The sequence below is a fragment of the Heterodontus francisci genome, chromosome 2 (assembly GCF_036365525.1).
Source record: "Heterodontus francisci isolate sHetFra1 chromosome 2, sHetFra1.hap1, whole genome shotgun sequence".
Classification (NCBI taxonomy): Eukaryota; Metazoa; Chordata; class Chondrichthyes; order Heterodontiformes; family Heterodontidae; genus Heterodontus; species Heterodontus francisci.
This window is the reverse complement of record NC_090372.1, coordinates 134,304,058-134,327,986: the sequence shown is the minus strand read 5'-3', so window position 1 is coordinate 134,327,986 and position 23,929 is coordinate 134,304,058. Positions and strand designations below refer to the sequence as shown.

General features: G+C 43.2%; 1 protein-coding gene across 3 annotated transcripts in view; it reads right to left on the bottom strand.

Moving 5' to 3' along the window:
• Window positions 1-19,752, bottom strand: part of LOC137347116 (tensin-3-like) — a 547,175-nt gene extending 527,423 nt beyond the window's left edge. For 2 of the 3 annotated variants that reach the window (XM_068011228.1, XM_068011236.1), the window contains exon 1: window positions 19,463-19,752. In XM_068011228.1, the coding sequence (XP_067867329.1) occupies window positions 19,463-19,642 (180 nt within the window). In that variant the 5' untranslated portion in view covers window positions 19,643-19,752. The remainder of the gene's footprint in view (window positions 1-19,462) is intronic. The other variant, XM_068011247.1, reaches the window with a different exon arrangement.
• Between the last annotated feature and the right edge of the window lie 4,177 nt (window positions 19,753-23,929).

The window sequence follows — 23,929 nt, the reverse complement described above, 5'->3', positions numbered from 1 at the left end:
TCTAACCATCTCTCCTTGACATTCAATGGCATTACAATCACTGAATTCCCCACGATCAACATTCTGGGGGGTACGATTGATCAGAAACTGAATCTGAGTAGCCATAAATAAATACCGTGGCTACAAGAGCAGGTCAGAGCCTAGGAATCCTGCAGCAAGTAATTCACATCCTGAATCCCCAAAGTCTGTCCACCATCTACAATGCACAAGTCAGGAGTGTGATGGAATATCCTCCAATTGCCTGGGTGGGTGCAGCTCCAACCACATCCAGGATAAAGCAGCCCGTTTGATTGGCACCCCATCCACAAACACTCACTCCCTCCATCACCGAAGCACAAGAGGCAGCAGTGTGTAGCATCTACAGAATGCACTGCAGCAAATCACCAAGGCTCCTTCCAAACCCGCAACCAATACCACCTAGAAGGACAAGGGCAGTAGATGCATGGGAACACCACCACCTGCAAGTTCTCCTCCAAGCCACACACCATCCTGACTTGGAACGGTGATATAGTTCCTTCACTCGCTGGGCCGAAATCGTGGAACGCCCTTTCAAACAGCACTGTGGGTGTACCTACCCCACCTGGACTGCAACAGTTGAAGGCAGCAGCTCACCACCACCTTCTCAAGGGCAATTAGGGATGGGCAATAAATGCTGGTCTCGCCAGTGACACCCACATCCCATGAACAAATAAAAAAAGGGAGTGAGTCAGAAGTTGTGATACAACAGAAGTTGGGACCAACAACATAGCAAGGGCAGGTATGGAGTTCCTATGGTCAGATTTTCAGGAGCTAGAGGGGAAGTTCAAGAGTAGGACCACACAAGTGTTCATCTCTTACGAGAGTAGAAACAGGAAGATAGGGAGGATCAATGCATGGCTTGAGGCATGGTGCAAGGGGTGGGGGGCTTCAAATTCTTGGGGCAGAAGGCAGCTCGTCAAAAGGGACGTGTTGCACCTTAACAGGACTGGGACCAATGTCCTCGTGGGGAGTTTCACTAATGTGGTTGTGGATGATGTAAACTAAATTGGCAGGGGAATAAACATCAGCATACAGAAGTAGGAAAGAGGAATAAGGTGCATAATGTGATACTGTTGGACAGTACTAGAGAAGGAAGTAGTTCCATATTAGATAGGAGCAGACAGAGAAGGGCAATGAGGGAGGCAAAGACAGGATTATAATGCATGTATGTAAATACACAAAGTGTGGTGAATAAGGTTGGTGAGATACAAGCACAAATAGCAATATGGGAATATCATGTAGTGGCAATAACAGAAACATGGCTTAAAAATGGTGACGACTGGGCACTTAAATCGAAGGATATGAAGTGTTCAGAAAAGGAAAAAAAAAAGGTGGGGTGGCTGTACTGATCAGGGAACACAGGAAGGAAGTTGGAAGGAGGGGCTGAAATTGAGGGGACAAGGACAGAAACCATTTGATTAAGTTGAGAAGCAACAAGAGTATGATCAGGCTATTAGGGATATTCTATTGGCCTCCAAATAGTGAGACACACACAGAGGAGCAAATCTGCAGGAAAATCACAGAGATATGCAAGAACTATGCAGTGGTAATACTGGGAGACTTTAATTACTCACATAATCGATTGGGATAATGTTATAGAATAAAGGGAAAGGAGGGGGAAGAATTTCTGAATTGTGCTTAGGAGAACTTCCTTGGTCAGTATATTCAAAGCCCAACTAGCAAGGAGGCATTGCTGCATTTGGTGCTGGGAAATGAGGTGGGTCAAGTGGACCAAGTGTCTGTGGGGAAGAGTGATCATTGTATCGTAAGGTTCAGACTCATAATACAGAAAAGCAAGGAACAAGATAAAGTAGAATAGCTAGTTTGGAAGAGGGCTAATTTCAAAGCAATGAGAAGGGATCTAGCCTAGATAAAATGGAACCAAAGACTGATAGGAAAAATTATAATGGAACAATGGGCTATCTTAAAGGAAGAGATGCTTCAGGTACAGTCTACGTACATTTCAACAAGATCAAAAGATAGGGGAACCAAAAGCAGGGCTCCTTGGATGACAAGGGAGATGGAGATAATCATGAAACAGAAAAAGAGGGTGTATGATGCATGCCAGATGAATTCTGCAAGTGAGAACCAATCCAAATATAATAAGTAGAAAGGGGAGGTGAAGAAGAAAATAAGGCTGGCAAAGAGAGAATGAGAATAGAACAACAGTCAACATAAAAGGGAACCCAAAAATCTTCTACAGGCATGTAAATAGTAAGCAGGTAGCAAGAGGTGGAATGGGGCCGATTAGGACAAAGAAGGTAATATACGATTAGAGGCACAGGGCAAGGCGAGAATATTGAGTACTTTGTATGGACGTTTACTAAGGAAGAATCATCCGACAAAATATCGGTAGAAGGAGAGAGAGTAGAGGCAATGGATAGGGTAAAAATTGAGGGTGGAGGTACTGGAAAGGCTTGCTGTGCTTAGGATAGATAAGTCACCTGATCTGGATGGCTTGCATCCCAGGTTGCTAAAGAAAGTCGGGGTGGAGGCTTGCCATAATCTTCCAATCTTGCCTAGATGCAGGGGAGGTGTCAGAGGATTGGAGAGTGGCAAATGTGACACCCTTATTGAAGGAAGGGTATAAGGACAGTCCTAGCAACTACAGGCCAGTTAGCTTATCAGTGGCAGGTAAGGTTTTAGAAACAATAATCATGGGGGGAAAAAAAATCAACAGGCACTTGGAGAGGTTTGAGTTCATTAAAGAATAACCAGTGCAGATTTGTAAAAGGCAGATAATACTTGACTAATTGAATTTTTTGATATTGTAACAGAGAAGGTTGATGAAAAGAATGCAGTGGATGTTGTCTATATGGATTTTAAGAAAGCATCTGATAAAGCACAACATAAAAGGCTGGTTAACAAAATTGAGGCACATGGAATTGGAGGCTCAGTGTCCAATTGGATAAAAAAAAATTGCTCAAGGACAGAAAACAGTCATTGACAGTGAGTCATTGTAAATGGTTGTTACCAGACTGGAGGATGGTAGACAGTGATTTTTGTTTTTAAAGTGTCAGTGGTCGGACAACTGCTTTTTTTTTTGCTATGTATGAATGATTTAGATCTTGGAATAAAGAGTAGAAGTTCAAAATGTGCCAATGATAACAAACTTGGAGGAGTGGCAAACAATGCAGATAATATGAACTGCCTGCAACAGGACATAGACAGGCCAGCAGAGTGGGCAAACAAGTGGCAGATGGAATTTAATACAGACAAGTGTGAGGTGATGCATTTTGGCAGAAGGGATAGGGTGAGGCAATATAGACATATTCGTGCAGTTCTGAAGAGTGTGCAGGGACAGAGGGGCCTGGGCGTGCATGTGTCTCAATCTTTGAAGGGGACAGGATATTTTGAGAGAACGGTTTGTAAAGCATATGGGATCTTGGGCTTCATAAATAGAAGCATATAGAGTTCAAAAGTAGGGAAATTATGCTGAACCTTTATAAAGCTCTGGTTCGGCCCCAACTAGAGCATTGCGTCCAGTTCTGGTCACCACAATTTAGGAAGGATGTGAGGGTCCTTGAGAAGGTGCAGAGGAGATTTACCAGAATGGTTTCAGGGATGGGGGATTTTAGTTACAAGGTTAGGTTGGAAAAGCTGGGATTGTTCTCCCTGGAGCCAAGGTGATTGAAGGGAGATTTGATAGAGTTTTACAAGATTATGACCAGCTTCGATAAGTTAGACAATGAAACACTGTTCTCATTAACTGATGGTACAAGGACTAGGGGACACAGATTGAAGGTTTTGGGCAAGAGATGCAGGGGAAATATGAAGAACAACATTTTTACGCAGTGAGTGTTAATGACCTGGAACTTGCTGCCCACAGAGGAGGTGGAAGCGGAGACGATCAAAGATTGCAAAAGGAAATTGGATGGGAACTTGAAGGAAATATACTTGCAGGGCTATAGGCATCGAGTAGGGGAATGGGACTGACTGGGTTGCTCTGTAGAGAGCCTGCCTGACCTCAATGGGCCGATTGGCCTCCTCCTGTGCCAGAAATGACTCTACGACTCTAAATCGATCGTCATAACCCTCAGCGAGATACCTCTGTCCAAATTAAGGGGAGAACTATCATCGCTTCATCCCAATAGCCGTACCTTTACCGTGGGACACGTTGGAGCGAGTTCAACAAATCTAAACATCCACTATGTGGTTCCAATATTTATACCACTTCTAAGCTGCATAACTTTTTCTTTACATATGGGGGTGCTACCGGTTTTGCAAGTAGGTTTGTCCCCCTTTATTTCCCAAATAAGGCTGTATAACTGTTAATTTCTAGTTAAGATCCATCTTCTTTAATTTCGAAGAGAAGCTGAGCCAGCAGGAAGCTGGGAGTACAAATGCTGGTAAACTTCCTTAGTCACGCAACTGTGTTTGAAGATTATAACTCCATTTCCTGGATTCAGTTGACAGGGATTTAGGTCAATCTGCAGAAAACCACTATATCAATTGTTCCACTGTGGCAGCTTACATGATTGTTTATAAATCCTGTGTTATCAAGGTCTTACAGTGTGATAGGTTCATGACTTTTTGGAGTGAGTCCCTCTTATCAGGAGTTTCCTTTATGCTCCAGGATGAACCAAGTCCTTCACCACAGAAGCATATCACAGGTATGCCTATGAATTTCTTTTAACCCTTCAGGGAGATGAATCCTGTTTTTAATTTTTAATCCCCAATTCATAGAATAATTCTTAACTCCTTATTATAGCTAGATTCCTTCACAGTATGACCTCACACATATCAATGTTGAACTTCATTTGCCAATCATTTGCCCATTATGCAGGTTATTAATGTCCTTCTGTAATTTGTTGCAGTTCTCCTATCCACCTTCCCCCACCCCCACAATTTGCTGTCATCTGCCGATTTAGAAATTATGTTTTTGATTCCAAAGTCCAAATTGTTAATCTAAATTGTGAGTAGCAGTGGTCCCAGCACTGATCCTTTTGGACCACCACTTCCCACCTTCTGCCACTCTGAATAGCTACCCTTCACTCCCACTCTCTGCTTTCTGTGCTGAAGCCAGCTTGCAATCCATTCTGCCACTTGACCCCTGACTCAGCATTGTCTGACCTTACTCATTAGTCCATTATGGGGCAGCACATTGAAGGCCTTTTGAAAATCCATCTGTTACCTCCTCAAAAAATTCAACAACATTGGTCAAGCAAGATTTCCTCTTTTGAAATCTTCGCTGTTACATTTTTTGTTTCTGGATGTTTTTCTATTCCTTCCTTTAGTAAAGATTCCATTATTTTTCCTACCACCAATGTTAAAGGGACAGGTCTATAATTCCCAGTGCATGTTCTGTCCCCTTTCTTAAACATATGAATTACATTAGCTACCTGCCAGTCTTCTGGCACTACATTTTATTCTAACAAATTATTAAATATGTGTAGTAATGCCTCTGCTATCTCTTCCCTACATTATTTTAAAATATGTGGATGCAATCCATCTGGACCAGGGACTTCTTGAGAATGGCTTATATATTACTGCTCCAATTCTGTAGTCAACATCAGGAAATGTCCACTCTAGTACACGCCATCCACCATGTGGTTTGATGGTTTTAAAACCTCTTGAACAGCACAAGACAATTCAGTCTTTGGACGTATCAACAACAGACTTCTACAAATCGGACAGCTGGTGATCATGTGTCAGCTCTTCTCTCAACAGGTTTATATTCTGGTTTGAATCCTGTATTAAATTATTAATGCTCTGAAAGTTGAATTAGTATGGAAATTTAATTGTGCTGCTTAACACTGGAAATTTTGGCTGTGCAACTAACTGCATGATGTCACATTGCACCCAACAAAATCTCACAACTACTTAATAACAAAAATACCAATAGAGGAACACCCATGGTACCTAATGTCACCTCATTTGCATTTTCTATGCCCTATAACTTTACAAGTCCATTATCAGTATTGGATACAAACAGCATAGTGTTTTCCTAAGGGGTTATGATCTCCCTCTCATCATTAATAAAAACAGAAAAATCCTGTTCAGAAAAATAGAATGGTATTTGACACTGAGTAATGTTGAGGCTGGGAAATTAAGCCTAAGAGTTACTGGACGACAAAATTGATCATCAACAATTAAAAGCAACGGGGTCCACCAACTTAATCCAAAATAACCACATTTTAAAATGCATCAGTGCTTAATATCTGCTGGAGGGAATTTTTTGGAAGATTTCTGCAAACTAGTACATCATTCATTCATTTGTCCATTTGCCGTCACTTGTATTTATAGTGTCATTATGGCACAGAGGGAGGCCATTTGACCCATCGGGCTTATGCCAGCTCTTCGTAGAGCAATCCAGTCATTCCTATTTCCCTGCTCTATCCCCATAGCCCTGCAAGTTCTTCTCCAGAACAATCCATGCCACTAGCCAAGTTGTTCCAGTACAGTTGTAATACTGGCATCTAACATGAAGAATTGCGAGGTATGTCCTGTTCAGTAAAGGCAGGAAAAATTCAATCCAGCCAATTACTGCCCCATCAGTCCACTCACAATCATCAAAGTGATGGAAGGTGTCGTCGACAATGCTATTATGCAGCACTTACTCACCGATAATCAGTTTGGGTTCCAGCAGGACAACTTAGCATCAGACCTCCTTAGAGCCTTGGTCCAAATACAGACAAAATAGCTGAATTCCAGCAAGTGAAAGTGATTGCCCAAGTTATCAAGGCAGCATTCGACCAAGTGTAGTATTGTGGAAAGTGAACAAAATGATCATGGCTGCTGTTGTACAGTAATTAAGTCAAATTCCATTTTTATTACATAGGATTTCAAGACTTCTGCTTGTGCTCAGCAGACCACATTCCATAATTTTATTCATTTACAATTAGCCCCATTGGTTCACGGTGACTTAAAAAGTAAAATTCTGTTTTTTATTACTTATTATTTCAAGGTATTTATCAGGATTTTGGGAATTGTATTTGATGACTCCATCCATTTTTCAGTGAACAACAAATCATTGTCTCTGAAAATATGGAAATACCAACTCATCCATACGTCATTCAAGTGGTTATTCTTTAGCGTGACCCTAGATAATGAGTGTCAGTAGCTGTTTGACCGTGGGAGGCATCATAGCTAAAGATGATCCTGCTCTCACTTGATGGTCAAACACACATATGCTGGAAAGAAATTCACAATATGGAACTGGGCTGATCATTCTCACCCTTGACCGACTCTCAGATTGTACAATTTCCAAGATGAAACCACACAAATGGAATTTCCAAGGTTCCTATAAAGATTCAGGAAGTATTAAAGCAGCCTCCACACGTCTATCAGACATGGCTGAACTTAATTTGTAATATTAATTTTAGTCTCATGTACGACATACCGCATTTGAGGCATAAATTCTTAACGAACATAGAAGCTGTACACGTTTCTGGGCCAGAACAGCATGTAATGCATGCTATCAGCCTTCTGTAGGTGGGATGTGAAATTCATTCCATTTACATTTGATAACTGGCTGACCAGAATCTTGTTCCCATGAACCACCAACACTTGGAAAACAAACAGCTGTGTTCTGGCTCTCAACACCTAGCAAGTGTTGAGAACTCTCTTGCCATTGCTGCACTTGAGTGGGACATTTAATAATGCTAAATAACGAACTCAAACAATTTAAACTATCCAAAGGAAAGAAATTAAACTGAATGAGACAGATCTCCATACCAAGATCAAGTCCGAATAACCTAACAACCAATCACCACCACCCTAACAAAAACTAGCCATAGATACACAGCATACAAATCCACGCAGTACAATTCAAAACAAAAATACTAGACCATGCTGAAAACGCCATGTGCCATACAAGCTTATTTTGTTGTGTAATGCTTCTGTAATATAAGTAGAACATTACATGAAATGTAATTGGATGCCTTATTTATTCCACAGATAATGGTGACATGCAAAGCTCCCTGATGACTACGAATTTACAAGCTAGATGATGTCCCTCATTAATGGAAGGAAAACTGGATCAAGTCACCTTTGTATGCAGTATCAATTTTATAACAATCCCATTTCTGACAGGAAATGGCAGAGTGCAACTGCAAAGTTCAACAGTTATGAGACACGGCTCAGTGCTAAAAACTCTGTACAAACTGTTTGCCATTGACTACCCTCTACACTTGCATATGAGCAATGTCAGTGAAACAGAATGATAAACTTTATTTCTGATCCCAATAGAAATCAGACTATAGTCAGTAGAGGAGTTCAAACATCAATTAAATGAATATGGACAAGACTGGGTGTTGCAATGTGTTACAAGCATGCTCTTTTACCTTTGCAAAGTGTTTAATTCCAATCCAAACTTATATCTGATGGTTAGAGAGAGAGATAAAGTTGAACTGTTTCTACAAAATGAGTTGAAACGAAGTCCAGGGAATAAAACCAGCCAGATGTCAGCAAAATCTTTGTTTACACAGTGACAGTAGTAATACCTTCAGTGGAAAATGGAAAATTTGCACCAGCTTCAACAGATAGTCACTGCAGTGAAGATTAAAATACATTAACCGGGCAAAGTAAAGAGACTTATCAATGTGGGTGGCAGGGGTTGTTTAATGCTGAGACTGAGTGACAAATGAGGAAAAACATAGCACAACTGGCTTCTTGCACAGCAACAAAAAAAATGTTGATATAGATGAACCATTTTCTTGAGTAATAAAGAGGTGCAGGCATTTTGTCTTCCTTTTTGATTGTATACAATACCTATTATATCTGGACAAGTATCTCATCAGTGCGACACAACTATATGACAATTACATATAATGGAAACATGGATTGCCGATACAGAAGTTTAACATTACCGAATCATTACACAAATATTTGCTTAATCAATTATCTAACAACTTCACTTTCCATCTCAAACAGCAGGAACTGTTATACAAATGTACATACTGAACATAAAATCATTTTGAAAATATAGTTGACATGAGGTGTGGAGTGGAAAACATGGGTTAATCAAGTGATGTTGATAATGATTTCTTTTGTCTGCAACAAGGGAATTTAGGGATATGGGGAAAAGGCAGTAAAGTGGAGTTGAGGTAGATCATCAATCATGACCATACTGAATGGTGAAACAGGCTAAAGGGGCCACATGGTGTCCTCTTAATTCTCATGTTCTTATTCGAGTTCAGACTGACTTGGCAAGAGAATCATAGAAGGTTTAAGGCACAGAAAGAAGCCACTTGGCCCATCGTGTGTGTGCTGGCTGAAAAACAAATCCACCTATTCTAATTCCACCTTCCAACATTTGGTCCATAGCCCTGCAGCTTATGGCACTTGAGGTGCATATCCAGACTCCTTTTGAATGAGTTGAGGGTCTCTGCCTCAACTAACCTTTTGGGCAGTGAGTTCCAGTCCATCACCACCCTCTGGGTGAAAAAGCTTTTTCCTCATCTCCCCTCTAATTTTTCGACAAATCACTTTAAATCTATGCCCCCTCGTCACTGACCTCTCTGCTAACGTGAATAGACCCTTCACCTCCACTCTATCCGGGTCCCTCAAAATTTTGTACATTTCAATCAGATCTCCTCTCAGCCTTCTCTGTTCCAAGTAGAACAATCCCAGCCTATCCAATCTGTCCAATTTTTCCTCATTGCTGCATTTTACCAGTCCGGGCAAAATCCTCTTAAATCTCCTCTGTACCCTCTCTCGTACAATTACATCCTTTCTGTAATGAGGTGACCAGAACTGCACACAGTACTCAAGTTGTGGCCTATCCAAGGAGTTAGACAGTTCCAGCATAACCTCCCTGCTCTTGTATTCCAGACCTCAGCTAATAAAGGAAAGGATTCATATGTCTTCTTAACTATTATTGACCTGTCCTGCTACCTTCAGGGATCTGTGGACATTCACTCCAAGGTCCCTCACTTCCTCTGCACCCCTCAGTATTCTCCCATTAATCATGTATTTCTTTGCCTTTTTTGACCACCCCAAATGCATCACCTCACACTTCTCCAGGCTGAATTCCATTTGCCACTTTTCTGCTCATCTGACCAGCCCATCAATATCTTCCTGCAGCCTACAGCTATCCTCCTCGCTTTCTACCACACGGCCAATACTACAATGGGCATAGCAATCAAAGCTACAACTATGAGAACATAAGGTAATTGCGTACATAAAAAATGTTATGTATACAAATGCTTGTGGAAAGTTTAGTACGTGCCCTTAATTATAAATATTAACTGGTATTCCAAAACCTGGCTTATTTCTTCATTATTTAAGACATTGTTTTTAGTCCCCCAGCTACTTTTTTCTGTTGCTTGATGTGTGTCCTCATTTCCCTCTTCTAAAGCACTAAGACATTTTTTTTTTAATAAAAGGAGTCACCCTGTGTAACTACACTTTGTTCAATATTGTCTAAGACATAAGTTACTGAACAAAAATCTGCAGTCTGAATTTTACAAATCTTTCATAGCATCAAAATATCAATCTTGAGATAGATTTCTGTTCTGTTCACATTTCTGTATAAAACTTATCTAATTTGAGCCACTCAAGTGCATCTGTGACACGGGCTTTATACAGAGGCCCAAGGTGTAACTAAATAAAAATTGAACACACTTAGGAATAGCCTACTCCTGTTGCTAGGAATGATCTCAACAACTGTTCACTTTACAACAATTAAATTTTGTGGCCTGAAATTGGCACAGCTCATTTTGAGCAAAGTAGCACATAATTTGATTTATTACAGTACTATAGAGGAACAGTTATGTTACACACAAAAAAAATTCCTCCCGATTTTTTTTTTAATTCGTTCCTGGGATGTGGGCATCACTGGCCTGGCCAGCATTTATTGCCCATCCCTAACTGTCCCCAAGAAGGTGGTGGTGAGCTGTCTTCTTGAACCGCTGCAGTCCATGTGGGGCAAGTACACCCACAGTGCTGTTAGGAAAGAGTGCCAGGATTTTGACCCAGTGACAGTGAAGGAACGGCGATACAGTTACAAGTCAGAACGGTGTGTGACTTGGAGGGGAACTTGCAGGTGATGGTGTTCCCATGCATCTGCTCCCCTTGTCCTTCTAGTTGGTTGAGGTCGTGGGTTTGGAAGGTGCTCTCTAAGGAGCTTTGCTGCATTGCTGTAGTGCATCTTGTAGATGGTACACACTGCTGCCACTGTGCATCAGTGGTGGAGGGAGTGAATGTTTGTGGATGGGGTGCCAATCAAGCAGGCCGCTTTGTCCTGGATGGTGTCGAGCTTCTTGAGTGTTGTTGGAGCTGCACCCATCCAGGCAAGTAGAGAGCATCCCATCACACTCCTGACTTGTGCCTTGTAGATGGTGGACAGGCTTTGGGGAGTTAGGAGTTCAGTTACTGACCGCAAGATTCCTAGCCTCTGACCTGGTCTTGTAGCCACGGTATTTTATATGGCTACTCCAGTTCAGTTTCTGGTCAATGGTAACCCCCAGGATGTTGATAGTTGGGGATTCAGCAATCAGAATGCCATTGAATATCAAGGGGAGATGGTTAGGTTCTCTCTTGTTGGAGATGGTCATTGTCTGGCATTTGTGTGCCGTGAATATTACTTGCCACTTATCAGCCCAAGCCTGGATATTGTCCAGGTCTTGCTGCATTTCTACACGGACTGCTTCAGTATCGGAGGTGTAGCGAATGGTGTTGAATGTTGTGCAATCATCAGCGAACATCCCCACTTCTGACCTCATGATTGGCGGAAGGTCATTGATGAAGCAGCTGAAGATGGTTGGGCCTCGGACACTACCCTGAGGAACTCATGCAGTGATGTCCTGGAGCTGAAATAATTGACCAACAACCACAACCATCTTCCTTTGCACTAAGTATGACTCTAACCAGCAGAGAGTTTTCCCCCTGATTCTCATTGACTCCAGTTTTGCTAGGGCTCCTTGATACCATATTCAGTCAAATGCTGCCTTGATGTCAAGGGCAATCACTCTCACTTCACCTCTGCAGTTCAGCTCTTTTGTCCATGTTTGAACCAAGGCTTTAATGAGGTCCAGAGCTGAGTGGCCCTGGCGGAACCCAAACTGAGCATCAGTGAGCAGTTTATCGCTAAGTGCTGCTTGATAGCACTGTTGACAACACCTTCCATGAATTTACTGATGCTTGAGAGTGGACTGATGGGGCTGTAATTGGCCAGGTTGGATTTGTCCTGCTTTTTGTGGCCAGGACATACCTGGGCAATTGTCCACATTTACGGGTTGATGCGAGAGTTGTAGCTGTACAGGAACAGCTTGGCTGGGGGCATGGCATGTTCTGGAGCACAGGTCTTCAGTACTATTGCTGGAATGCTGTCAGGGCTCACAGCCTTTGCAGTATTCAGTGCCTTCAAGTCATTGCTGGATATCATTTATTTTATTTTATTTTTATTATGTTATTTATTTATTTTTATTTTTATTATGTTATTTATTTATTTTTATTTTTCATTTTTTTTAAATTTAGAGATACAGCACTGAAACAGGCCCTTCGGCCAGAGTCTGTGCCGACCAACAACCACCCATTTATACTAACCCGACAGTAATCCCATATTCCCTATCACCTACCTACACTGGTGGCAATTTACAACGGCCAATTTACCTATCACCTGCAAGTCTTTTGGCTGTGGGAGGAAACCGGAGCACCCAGCGAAAACCCACGCGGTCACAGGGAGAACTTGCAAACTCCGCACAGTACCCAGAATTGAAGTCGGGTCCCTGGAGCTGTGAGGCTACGGTGCTCACCACTGCGCCACTGTGCCGCTCAAATTGGCTGAAGACTGGCATCTGTGACGCTCGAGACTTCATGAGGATGCCGAGATGGATCATCAACACGGCACTTCTGGCTGTAGATTGTTGCAAATGCTGACCTGATAACCTAGTTCTCCCCAATACAGAGGATTTTCAAGTAGCTACAAATCTACAGACAAACTTCCGAGCATTATTTGAATGGTGAAAAGCAAGGAATAGTGGAAGTCCAAAGAGGTTTATGGGTCCATGTATATAGATTACTAAAAAAGTCAGTCAGGGACAAAACGTAATCAAAAGACTAATGAGATGTTGTTCTTTGTAACCAGAGGGCTAGAATATAAAGGGCAAGAAGTTGTACTCGAGCTATACAAAGCCCTGGTTAGACCACATCTGGAGTACTGTTAACAGTTCTGGGCACCACACCTTAGAAAGGATATACTGGGCTGAATTTTCCCAGCCCTTTGGATAAGCACTCCATGGCCCACAGAGGGGTTACCTGGTGGCAATGGCTGTCCCGTGCCCATGGCACCGTCACCGGAATAACCACCCCCTCCCGATGCCAGAGTCTGCCTGCCTGACCCCGGCTTCCTCAAAAAGTCTCATTGAGGTGCCTTCTCCTTCAGGACGCAGACTCAGAAGTGGTCACTGTTAGTGTTGGTGCTGCCGAGGCTGCGTAGCTGCCGGCCATTATGATTGGACCAGACCACCATTCTCAATTGGACAATGGCCTTGGCTACAGCCCTTAATTGGCTGCCGCTGGCAAAATGCCACCCTCCCCCCCACCGCCCGGCCAGGCCAGCATTTATTGCGCATCCCTAATTGCCCTTGAGGTGGTGGTGCTGAGCTGCCTTCTTCAACTGCTGCAGTCCATGTGGGGTAGATACACCCACAGTGCTGTTAGGAAGGGAGTTCCAGGATTTTGACCCAGCAATAGTGAAAGAACAGCAATATAGTTCCAAGTCAGGATGGTGTGTGGCTTGGAGGGGAACTTGCAGGTGGTGGTATTCCCATGCATTTGCTGCCCTTGTCCTTCTAGTTGGTAGAGGTCGTGGGTTTGGAAGGTGCTGTCTGAGGAGCCTTGGTGCGTTGATGCAGTGCATCTTGTAGATGGTACACACTGCTGCCACTGTGCGTCGGTGGTGGAGGGAGTGGATGTATGTAGATGGGGTGCCAATCAAGCGGGCTGCATTGTCCTGGATGGTGTCGTGTTTCCCGAGAGTTGTTGCAGCGGCACCCATCCAGGCAAGTGGAAAGTATTCCATCACACTCCTGACTTGTGCCTTGTATGGACAGGCTTTGGGGATTCAGGTGGTGAGTTACTCGCCTCAGGATTCCTAGCCTCTGACCTGCTCTTGTAGCCACAGTATTTATATGGCAACTCCAGTTCAGTTTCTGGTCAATGGCAGCCCCCAGGATGGTGATAGTGGGGGATTCAGCGATGGTAATGCCATTGAACGTCAAGGGAAGATGGTTAGATTCTCTCTTGTTGATGGTCATTGCCTGGCACTTGCGTGGCGCGAATGTTACTTGCCACTTATCAGCCTAAGCCTGGATATTGTCCAAGTCTTGCTGCATTTCTAGACAGACGGCTTCAGTATCTGAGGAGTCATGAATGGTGAACATTGTACAATCATCAGCGAACATCCCCACTTCTGACCTTATGATTGAAGGAAGGTCATTAATAAAGCAGCTGAAGATGGTTGCGCCTAGGACACTACCCTGAGGAACTCCTGCAGTGATGTCCTGGAGCTCAGATGATTGACCTCCAACAACCACAACCATCTTCCTTTGCGCTAGGTATGACTCCAGCCAGCGGAGGGTTTTCTCCCCAATTCCTATCGACCTTAGTTTTGCTAGGGCTCCTTGATGTCATACTCGGTCAAATGCTGCCTTGATGTCAAGGGCAGTCACTCTCACCTCACGTTCAGCTTTTTTGTCCATGTTTGAACCAAGGCTGTAATGAGGACAGGAGCTGAGTGACCCTGGCAGAACCCAAACTGAGCGTCAGTGAACAGTTTATTGCTAAGCAAGTGCCACTTGATGGCACTGTTGATGACACCTTCCATCACTTTACTGATGATTGAGAGTAGACTGATGGGGCGGTAATTGGCCGGGTTGGACTCGTCCTGCTTTTTGTGTACAGGACATACCTGGGCAATTTTCCACATTGCCGGGTAGATTCCAGTGTTGTAACTGTACTAGAACAGCTTGGCTAGGGGCATGGCAAGTTCTGGAGCACAGGTCTTCAGTACTATTGCCGGAATATTGTCAGGGCCCACAGCCTTGACAGTATCCAGTGCCTTCAGTTGTTTCTTGATATCACATGGAGTGAATTGAATTGGCTGAAGTCTGGCATCTGTGATGCTGGGGACTTCAGGAGGAGGCCAAGATGGATCATTAACTCGGCACTTCTGGCTGAAGATTGTTGCAAGTGCTTCAGCCTTATCTTTCGCACTGATGTGCTGGGCTCCCCCATCATTGAGGATGGGGATATTTGTGGAGCCACCTCCTCCAGTTAGTTGTTTAATTGTCTACCATTCACGGCTGGATGTGGCAGGACTGCAGAGCTTAGATCTGATCCGTTGGTTATGGGATCGCTTAGCTCTGTCTATCGCACGCTGCTTACGCAGTTTGGCACGCAGATAGTCCTCTGTTGTAGCTTCACCAAGTTGACATCTCATTTTGAGGTATGCCTGGTGCTGCTCCTGGCATGCCCTCCTGCACTCTTCATTGAACCAGGGTTGGTCTCCTGGCAAGATGGTAATGGTAGAGTGGGGGATATGCCGGGCCATGAGGTTACAGATTGCGGTGCTGCAAATGGCCCACAGCGCCTCATGGATGCCCAGTTTTGCATTGCTAGATCTGTTCGAAATCTATCCCATTTAGCACGGTTGTAGTGCCATACAACACGAAGGAGGGTATCCTCAATGTGAAGGTGGGACTTTGTCTCCACAAGGACTGTGCGGTAGTCACTCCTCCCAATAATGTCATGGACAGATGCATCTGCGGCAGGAAGATTGGTGAGGATGAGGTCAGGTATGTTTTCCCCGCTTGTTGGCTCCCTCACCACCTGCCGCATACCCAGTCTAGCAAATATGTCCTTTAGGACTCGGCCAGCTCAGACAGAAGTGGTGCTACCGAGCCACTCTTGGTGATGGACATTGAAGTCCCCCACCCAGAGTACATTCTGTGCCCCTGCCACCCTCAGTGCTTCCTCCAAGTGGTGTTCAACATGGTGGAGTACTGAGTCATCAGCTGAGGGAGGGCAGTAGGTGGTAATCAGCAGGAGGTTTCCTTGTCCATGTTTGACCTGATGCCATGAGACTTCATGGGGACCAGAGTCAATGTTGAGGACTCCCAGGGCAACTCCCTCCCTACTGTATCCCACTGTTCCACCACCTATGCTGGGTCTGTCCTGCCGGTGTCTGGGACATTGTTTGTCAGGTATGATTCCGTGAGTATGACTATGTCAGGCTGTTGCTTGACTAGTCTGTGGGACAGCTCTCCTAACTTTGGCACAAGCCCCCATTGTTAGTAAGGAGGACTTTGCAGGGTTGACAGGGCTGTGTTTACTGTTGTTGTTGTTTCCGGTGCTTAGGCCGATGCCAGGTGGTCCATCTGGGTTTCATTCTTTTTATTGACTTTCTAGCGGTTAGATACAACTGAGTGGCTTGCTCGGCCATTTCAGAGGGCATGCAAGTATCAACCACATTGCTGTGGGTCTGGAGTCACATGTAGGCCAGACCAGGTAAGGACAGCAGATTTCATTCCCTAAAAGGACATTAGTGAACCAGATGGGTTTTTACAACAATTGACAATGGTTTCATGGCCATCATTAGACTAGCTTTTTAATTCCAGCTTTATGAATTGAGTTCAAATCCACCTTCTGCTGTGGTGGGATTTGAACCCATGTCCCCTGAGCAATACCCTGGTTCTCTGGGTTACTAGCTCAGTGACAATACCACTACGCCACCACCTCCCCTTGTGAATGAGAAAAACAGGTTCGAAGTGCTAAATGCCTACTCCTGTCCCATGAACAGCAATTTGTCTCTAATTAACTGTTTACAGTACTTCCCTCAAGAAGACAAGATGTAGCATTGAACAGGACAGAGTAATTTAAACATATCTTGAAAACTAATTATCACAGGTGCGTTTCCAACTACATACAAATACATGAATGAAGAGCCAGAGTCGGCCACTCGACCCCTCGAGCCTGCTCCACCATTCTATACGTTCATGGCTAAACTGAGTACTCCACATTCCCAAATACCCCCGATAACATCTCACCCCCTTACTTATCAAGAATCTATCTACCTCTGCCTTAAAAACATTCAAAGACTTCCACTGACCTTTGAGGGAGAGTTCCAAAGACGCACGACCCTCAGAGAAAATGTCCTCATCTCTGTCTTAAATGGGCAACCCCTTATTTTTTTAAACAGTGACCCCTAGTTCTAGATTCTCCAACAGGGGGAAACAGCCTTTCCACATCCACCTTGTCAGGACCCCTCAGAATCTTCTCTGCTTCAATAAAGTTGCCTCTTACTCTTCTAAATTCCAGCGGATACAAGCTTAGCCTGTCCAATCTTTTCACATAAGACAATCTGCCTATTCCAGGTATTAGTCTAGTAAACCTTCTCTGAACTGCTTCCAACACATTTACAGCCTTCTTAGATAAGGAGACCAATATTGTACACAATACTCCAGATGTGGTCTCATTAATGCCCTGTGCAGCTGAATCATAACCTCACTACTTTTGTATTCAATTCCCCTCGCAATAAACAATAACATTCTATTTGCTTTCCTAATTACGTGCTGAGCTGCATACTAACTTTTTGCGATTCATGCACTAGAACACAAGGTCCCTCTGCAATCTCTCACCATTTTTTATTCTTCCTGCCAAAATGGACAATTTCACATTTTTCCACATTATACACCACTTGTCACATCTTGCCAACCAGAAAATGACTCATTTATGCCTACTCTGTTTCCTGTTCACAAGTCAATCTTCTATCCATACCAATATGTTACCCCCTGCACCATGAGCTTTTATTTTTTGCAATAACCTTTATTTATTTATTTTATTTAGAGATACAGCACTGAAACAGGTCCTTCGGCCCACCGAGTCTGTGCCGACCATCAACCGCCCATTTATACTAATCCTACACTAATCCCATATTCCTACCACATCCCCCCCGTCCCTATATTTCCCTACCACCTACCTATACTGGGGGAAATTTATAATGGCCAATTTACCTACCAACCTGCAAGCCTTTTGGCTGTGGGAGGAAACCAGAGCACCCGGAGAAAACCCACGCAGACACAGCGAGAACTTGCAAACTCCACACAGACAGTACCCAGAATTGAACCCGGGTCGCTGGAGCTGTGAGGCTGCGGCATGTGGCATCTTATAAAATGCCTTCTGTAAATCTAAGTACAATACATGCACCGGTTCCCCTTTATGTAACTCCCTCAAGGAACTTCAATAAATTGGTTAAACATGATTTCCCTTTCACAAAACCACGTTGACTCTGCCTGATTACCTAAGTGCCCTGCTCTAACGTCTTTAATAACAGCTTATAATAGTTTCCCTAAGAGAGATGTCAAGCTAACTGATCTGTAGTTTCCTACTTTCTGTCTCCCTCCCTTTCTGAATAAAGCAGTTACATTCGCTATTTAACAATCCAAAAGAAATGTTCCCCAAATCTAGGGAACTTTGGAAAATTAAAACTAATACATCAACTATCTCACTAGCCACTTCTTTTAAAACCATAGGATGAAGTCCATCAGGACCCAGGGACTTGTCAACCCGCAGCTCCAACAATTTATTCAGTACCACTTCCCTGGTGATTGTAATTTTTTTGAGTTCCTCCCTCCTGACTTACAGCTAATTCTGGGATGTTACGTGGATCCTCAAAAGTGAAGACCGATGCAAAATATCTGCTCAATTCATCTGCCATCTCCTTATTATCCACTAATAATTCCCCAGATTCACTTTCTATAGGACCAATGCTCACTTTGTTAAATCTTTTTTAAATATCTATCGAAACTCTTACTGTCTTGCCGCAACTTTAATTAAAATTAACAATCCACAGTGCGCCACTAGATTGTAATATGCTCAAGGATGTCGGAGAACAAGAAGCACACCAGTTGGTTTAGCAACTCTGGCTGAACATATTCCTTGAGGTTTCATCACATGACCAACTGCCCCACCCAGTCATTCTCTTCCCCTATTGCTAATATTTTTATCGCAAATGAAAGGCAACTGAAAAACAATTTTAATGCCTTTATGATTTTTCTCCTCGGCTGCTTGCAGCAGTCAAATTAATCTTCAATTCCTGGAGAATCAAAAGACAATTGTTAATGGTTGGAACCCCTAACAGGTTATTAGTTTGTTTCCAAACTTGATTAAAGCCCTGAAAGTTCTCTGATAGTTAATACTTTTTTCAAAAAAAAAGTATTATTTTGCAGTTTTTTCTAGACCTGCCAATTTCACTTCTGAAAATGTTGCTCTGCATCACATGACAGGTGAAGTGGGTCAGTATGTTGCAGTACTAAACCAGGAGTAAGTACATGGTCATCAGACGAAAAGGGTGTATTTATTCTTTATGAATGATGCAACGCTTTACAGAAACAGAAGACTCATCCTTAAAAAAAACATTTTCCAGACCTCAGGAGGAAACAATGTCTAAACTGTGCAGTGGGAAAATGCGCACATATTCAATAAAATTAGGAAAACTCACCACAAAGATTGGAAGCTGTTCTCCTAGGTACTTTGGGACGGATTCCTCTTGGCTGGCAGTTAGATGAAGCTGGTGAAAGAGCTTGGAATGAAAATGCATTTCCTCCCAATTGCAGAAAACCACCAAACAAGCGGGACAAGCAAAGCGCCTGCTGCAAGGGCGCCCACCAGCTCCCTCCATTATTTAAGAACTTGTACAGCTTTTCCGGAGTTAGGCGGCGTTTACAACAATCAAACTCACTCCAACGCGAAGTTGATGCCACAAGGCAGGCATTCGTTAGCTCAAGTTGGAGTCATTTCTCGGCGTGTGAGCTTTACATGGAGTTTGCCCGGCTATTTGTGCAGTGTGTGTGTCTGTATGTTTGGTAAATATCCGAGAAGCAAGACTGCGGGAATCGCCGCAAACTGCGGGCAAACAGGAAACCAAAAAGGAAGGGGGAGGGGGCTTTGGCTTTACAGTGAGGATCAGTGGAGGGTTTCTTCTCTCTCTCTTTTCTCGTCACATGCTACCGATTTACGTTGTTTGTTGGGCAACAGGTGTATAGAGGGGTAAAAGAGAATACTTTGCCCCTGGAGGAGGTGGAGGTACTGAGTGAGAAGCTCACAGTTAGTCCTTGAGTCGCTCCTGCAGCTGCTTAAAAAGCTGCTCCGGCTGCTATTGTGTGGCTTCCAATGCAAGTTCTGGGTTTCCCATTCATCCGGAGGGTTCGGTGCATCTTGTACATCTGAGTGGTCAGCAAGAGTGAACGAGCGCTGAGACACTGCCTCTTATCATTAACTATCAGCTTGTTTGAATGAATACAATAGGAAAGTAACAACGAAATCGTGAATCACAATTCAGTTATCCAAGATCTACAAACGTGTCGATCTAATGGAACTGAGTTTCAGAATTTATCACGTTTTACGCGAAAATATAAAAAGTACGCTCATCCTGCTGAACTGCATTCTCATATTTTGTCGGTGACATAAGACAGTACTTAAACTTTAAACTTTGAGGCCCATAAGACAGTATCCCTCAGTTATCAATACACTCGTAAAAATAGCACTAATACGACCACGATGTGTGTGTGCTTAAATATTCCAGTACCTCCTATCATTGTCAAGTTCCAAGTTTCCGACTGCATTGACTTCTAGGTCTTCCTTCCTTCCTTTCTTTGAAATCCTTGCATGGTCTCGCCCTTTATTTTGTTTATCCAGCCTTCTCTAACTCCAGAGACTTGCTCTCCGCTTCCACAAGACTAACACTTCACTTATTGCACGCTTGCTCTCTGGGCGTTTTCCCTCAAGATCACTCTAGCCTTTAAAGCACTTACACCTATTTGTGTGAGAGGAGTTCTAGAAATGCAAATTCTTACAATCTGCACACACAAAGTATAACAGGAAAGTGATTAATTCTGTAATCCAATTTAATTGTTTGTATCATATGTAAGTTGATCGATCTTCAGCTTTGCAGTTTATATCACCTAAACACGGATTAGAAGGCCAGACATATATTTCGAGCCATTGAGTTGTATTGTAATCAACTTTCTATTGTCCAATCTCAACCTAACGCCATTACACAAATAAATCAGAGATTTGAACATGGGGGAGGGGTAGAATGTTCCGAAGAAGGGTCACTGACCCGAAACGTTAACTCTGCTTCTCTTTCCACAGATGCTGCCAGACCTGCTGAGTGATTCCAGCATTTCTTGTTTTTGTGTGAGGGGTAGAATAGTTGTTTACGTTTTGGTTAGAACAAGAGGTCAATGACCACTTTTGAATTGGTAGCAAGAAATTGTTTTAAGTCGTCGGTTACAAAATAGGCACGGTGTGAAAAGTTACCCTTAAATTCATGTTGCTTATTTTCCTGAGTTTGATACAAAGTAAAAGACTGAAATATAACTTGGGAAATACAGTTGATGAATTGGTGAATCTGTGTGACCTGCTCTGTAGTAGAAACGCTGTAAAACTTATCAATAAGATATAGAAACATAGAAAATAGGAGCAGGAGTCGGCCATTCGGCCCTTCGAGCCTGCTCTAACATTCATTATGATCATGGCTGATCATCCAACTCAGTAGCCCGTTCCTGCTTTCACCCCATACCCTTTGATCCCTTTAGACCCAAGAGCTATATCTATAGAAGCAGCTATAGAAACATGATTGAATTCACTCTGAATAAAATGTTCAAAAAAAATTGCCTGACACTTGTGTGGCGTCAATGTAAATTGCCACTTATCAGCCCAAGCCCCCGAATGTTGTCCAGATCTCGCTGCATATGGACATGGGCTATTTCATTATCTGAGGAGTCGCGAATGGTGCTAAACATTGTGCAAGCAATAGCGGACATCCCTCTTCTGACCTTATGATGGAAGGACGATCATTGATGAAGCAGCTGAAGATGGTTAGGCCTAGGACACTAGTCTGAGGAACTCCTGCAGTGATGTACTGGGACTGAGATGATTGAACTCCAATAACCACCACCGTCTTCCTTTGCGCTAGGTATGCCTCTAACCAGCAGAGAGTTTTCCCCCTGATTCCCGTTGACTCCAGTTTTTCTAGGGCTCCTTGATGCCATACTCGGTCAAATGCCGCCTTGATGTCAAGGGCAGTCACTCTCACTCACCTCTTGAGCTCAGCTCTTTTGTCCATGTTTGGACCAAGGCTATAATGAAGTCAGGAGCTTAGTGGCCCTGGTGGAACCCAAACTGAGCATCACTGAACAGGTTATTGCTGAGCAAGTGCTGCTTGATAGCATTGTTGACGAACCCTTCCATCACTTTGCTGATATTGGCAGCAGACTGATAGGGCGGTAATTGGCTGGATTGGATTTGTGCTGCTTTTCGTGGCCAGAACATATCTGGGCAATTTTCCAAATTGCCGGGTAGATGCCGTGTTGTAACTGTAATGGAACAGCTTGGCAAGGACCATGGCTAGATCTGGAGCACAGGTCTTCAATACTATTGCCGGAACGTTGTCAGGGCCCATAGCCTTTGCAGTATCCAGTGCTTTCAGCCTTTTCTTGATATCACGCAGAATGAATCAGATTAGCTGAAGACTTGGCATTTGTGATGCTGGGGACCTCAGGAGGAGGCTGAGATGGATCATCCACTGAGCACATCTGGCTGAAGATGGATGCAAATGTTTCAGCCTTGTCTTTTGCACTAATGTGCTGGGCTTCCCCATCATTGAGGATGGGGATATTTGTGGAGCCTCCTCCTCCTGTTAATTGTCCAATTGTCCACCACCATTCGCAACTGGATATGGCAGGACTGCAGGAGTTTGCCACCTTTGCACCAAGTAAGCTTCCATCAACAACTTGGATTTGTATAGTGCCTTTAAAATCATAAAATGTCCCTAGCTGCTTCAACTTAGAGAGAAGATCGAACAATAATAGAAAAATTAAGAGAGTTGCTCAAAACCATGGTCAAAAATGATAGGTTTTGAGCAGGCTTTCAAATGCAAGTAGGGAAGAAGAAAGATGAATAGGGTTTTAAAGATAGTTTCAGAGGACAGGGTTTAGGAAATAAACACTCCAAAAACATGGCCATATTAGTGACTTTGGCTACCATTTTGGATTTGATCCACTAAAAGTTATGCCAACTGGTTCACAAAGGAGTTCAACTATATCAACAGAAAATCGGAAAGACACTGATGCATCAATTTGGAACATAGGAAATCCAAGTACAAAAAATCAGTCATTCTGATCCGTTGCAAGAAGGAGGACAGTTGGAAAGCGTCCTATCGATAGTTAATCCATGACTGTGAAATGTGGACAATAGGATATATAGAAATTCTTCACTATTTTCCTTGGACACAAAAGAATATAGCCTTGAAATTAGACATGGCAATATAATTGAATAAAAACTGATCCTTCTGTATCGCTAACTTCTTTGTCCACCATTTTAATTAAAGTGTCAGTCCAAATAAAATAAATGGGTTAATACTTCCTTTAAATAATAGAGGAATTTGATTTCCTACAATACCACAAAGTCTAATTTCCAAGCTTGTGTGTTTTGTAGTCACATACTTATGGATGTTTTCGGTAGGTTGCAGACATGGTAAGAAAAGTTCAATATTCAATACACAATCAGGAACAAAGTTAGACTGTTACGGTCAAGTGAGGAGGGATTCAAGGGCTTCTCTTTTCACTCTCCTTGTTTGAACACAACAGGATTAATTCTTTCTGAAAGTGGATGTATTGGCCAATTCAGTAGGCGTTTGGTTTTTGTTATGATCATAGCAAGTAAGTAATCAATCAGTATGCAACACCGCACCAAACAGCACGATAAAAAAAGGAAAGAAGGTACCAGCCCTTCGCTTTGCAAGCTGGAACGTCAGAACTATGTGTCCTGGCCTGTCGGAAGACCTTACACAAATCAACGATTCTCGGAAGACCGCCATCATTAACAACGAGCTCAGTAGACTCAATGTAGACATTGCAGCACTTCAGGAGACACGCCTCCCTGCGAGCGGATCTCTAAGAGAGCA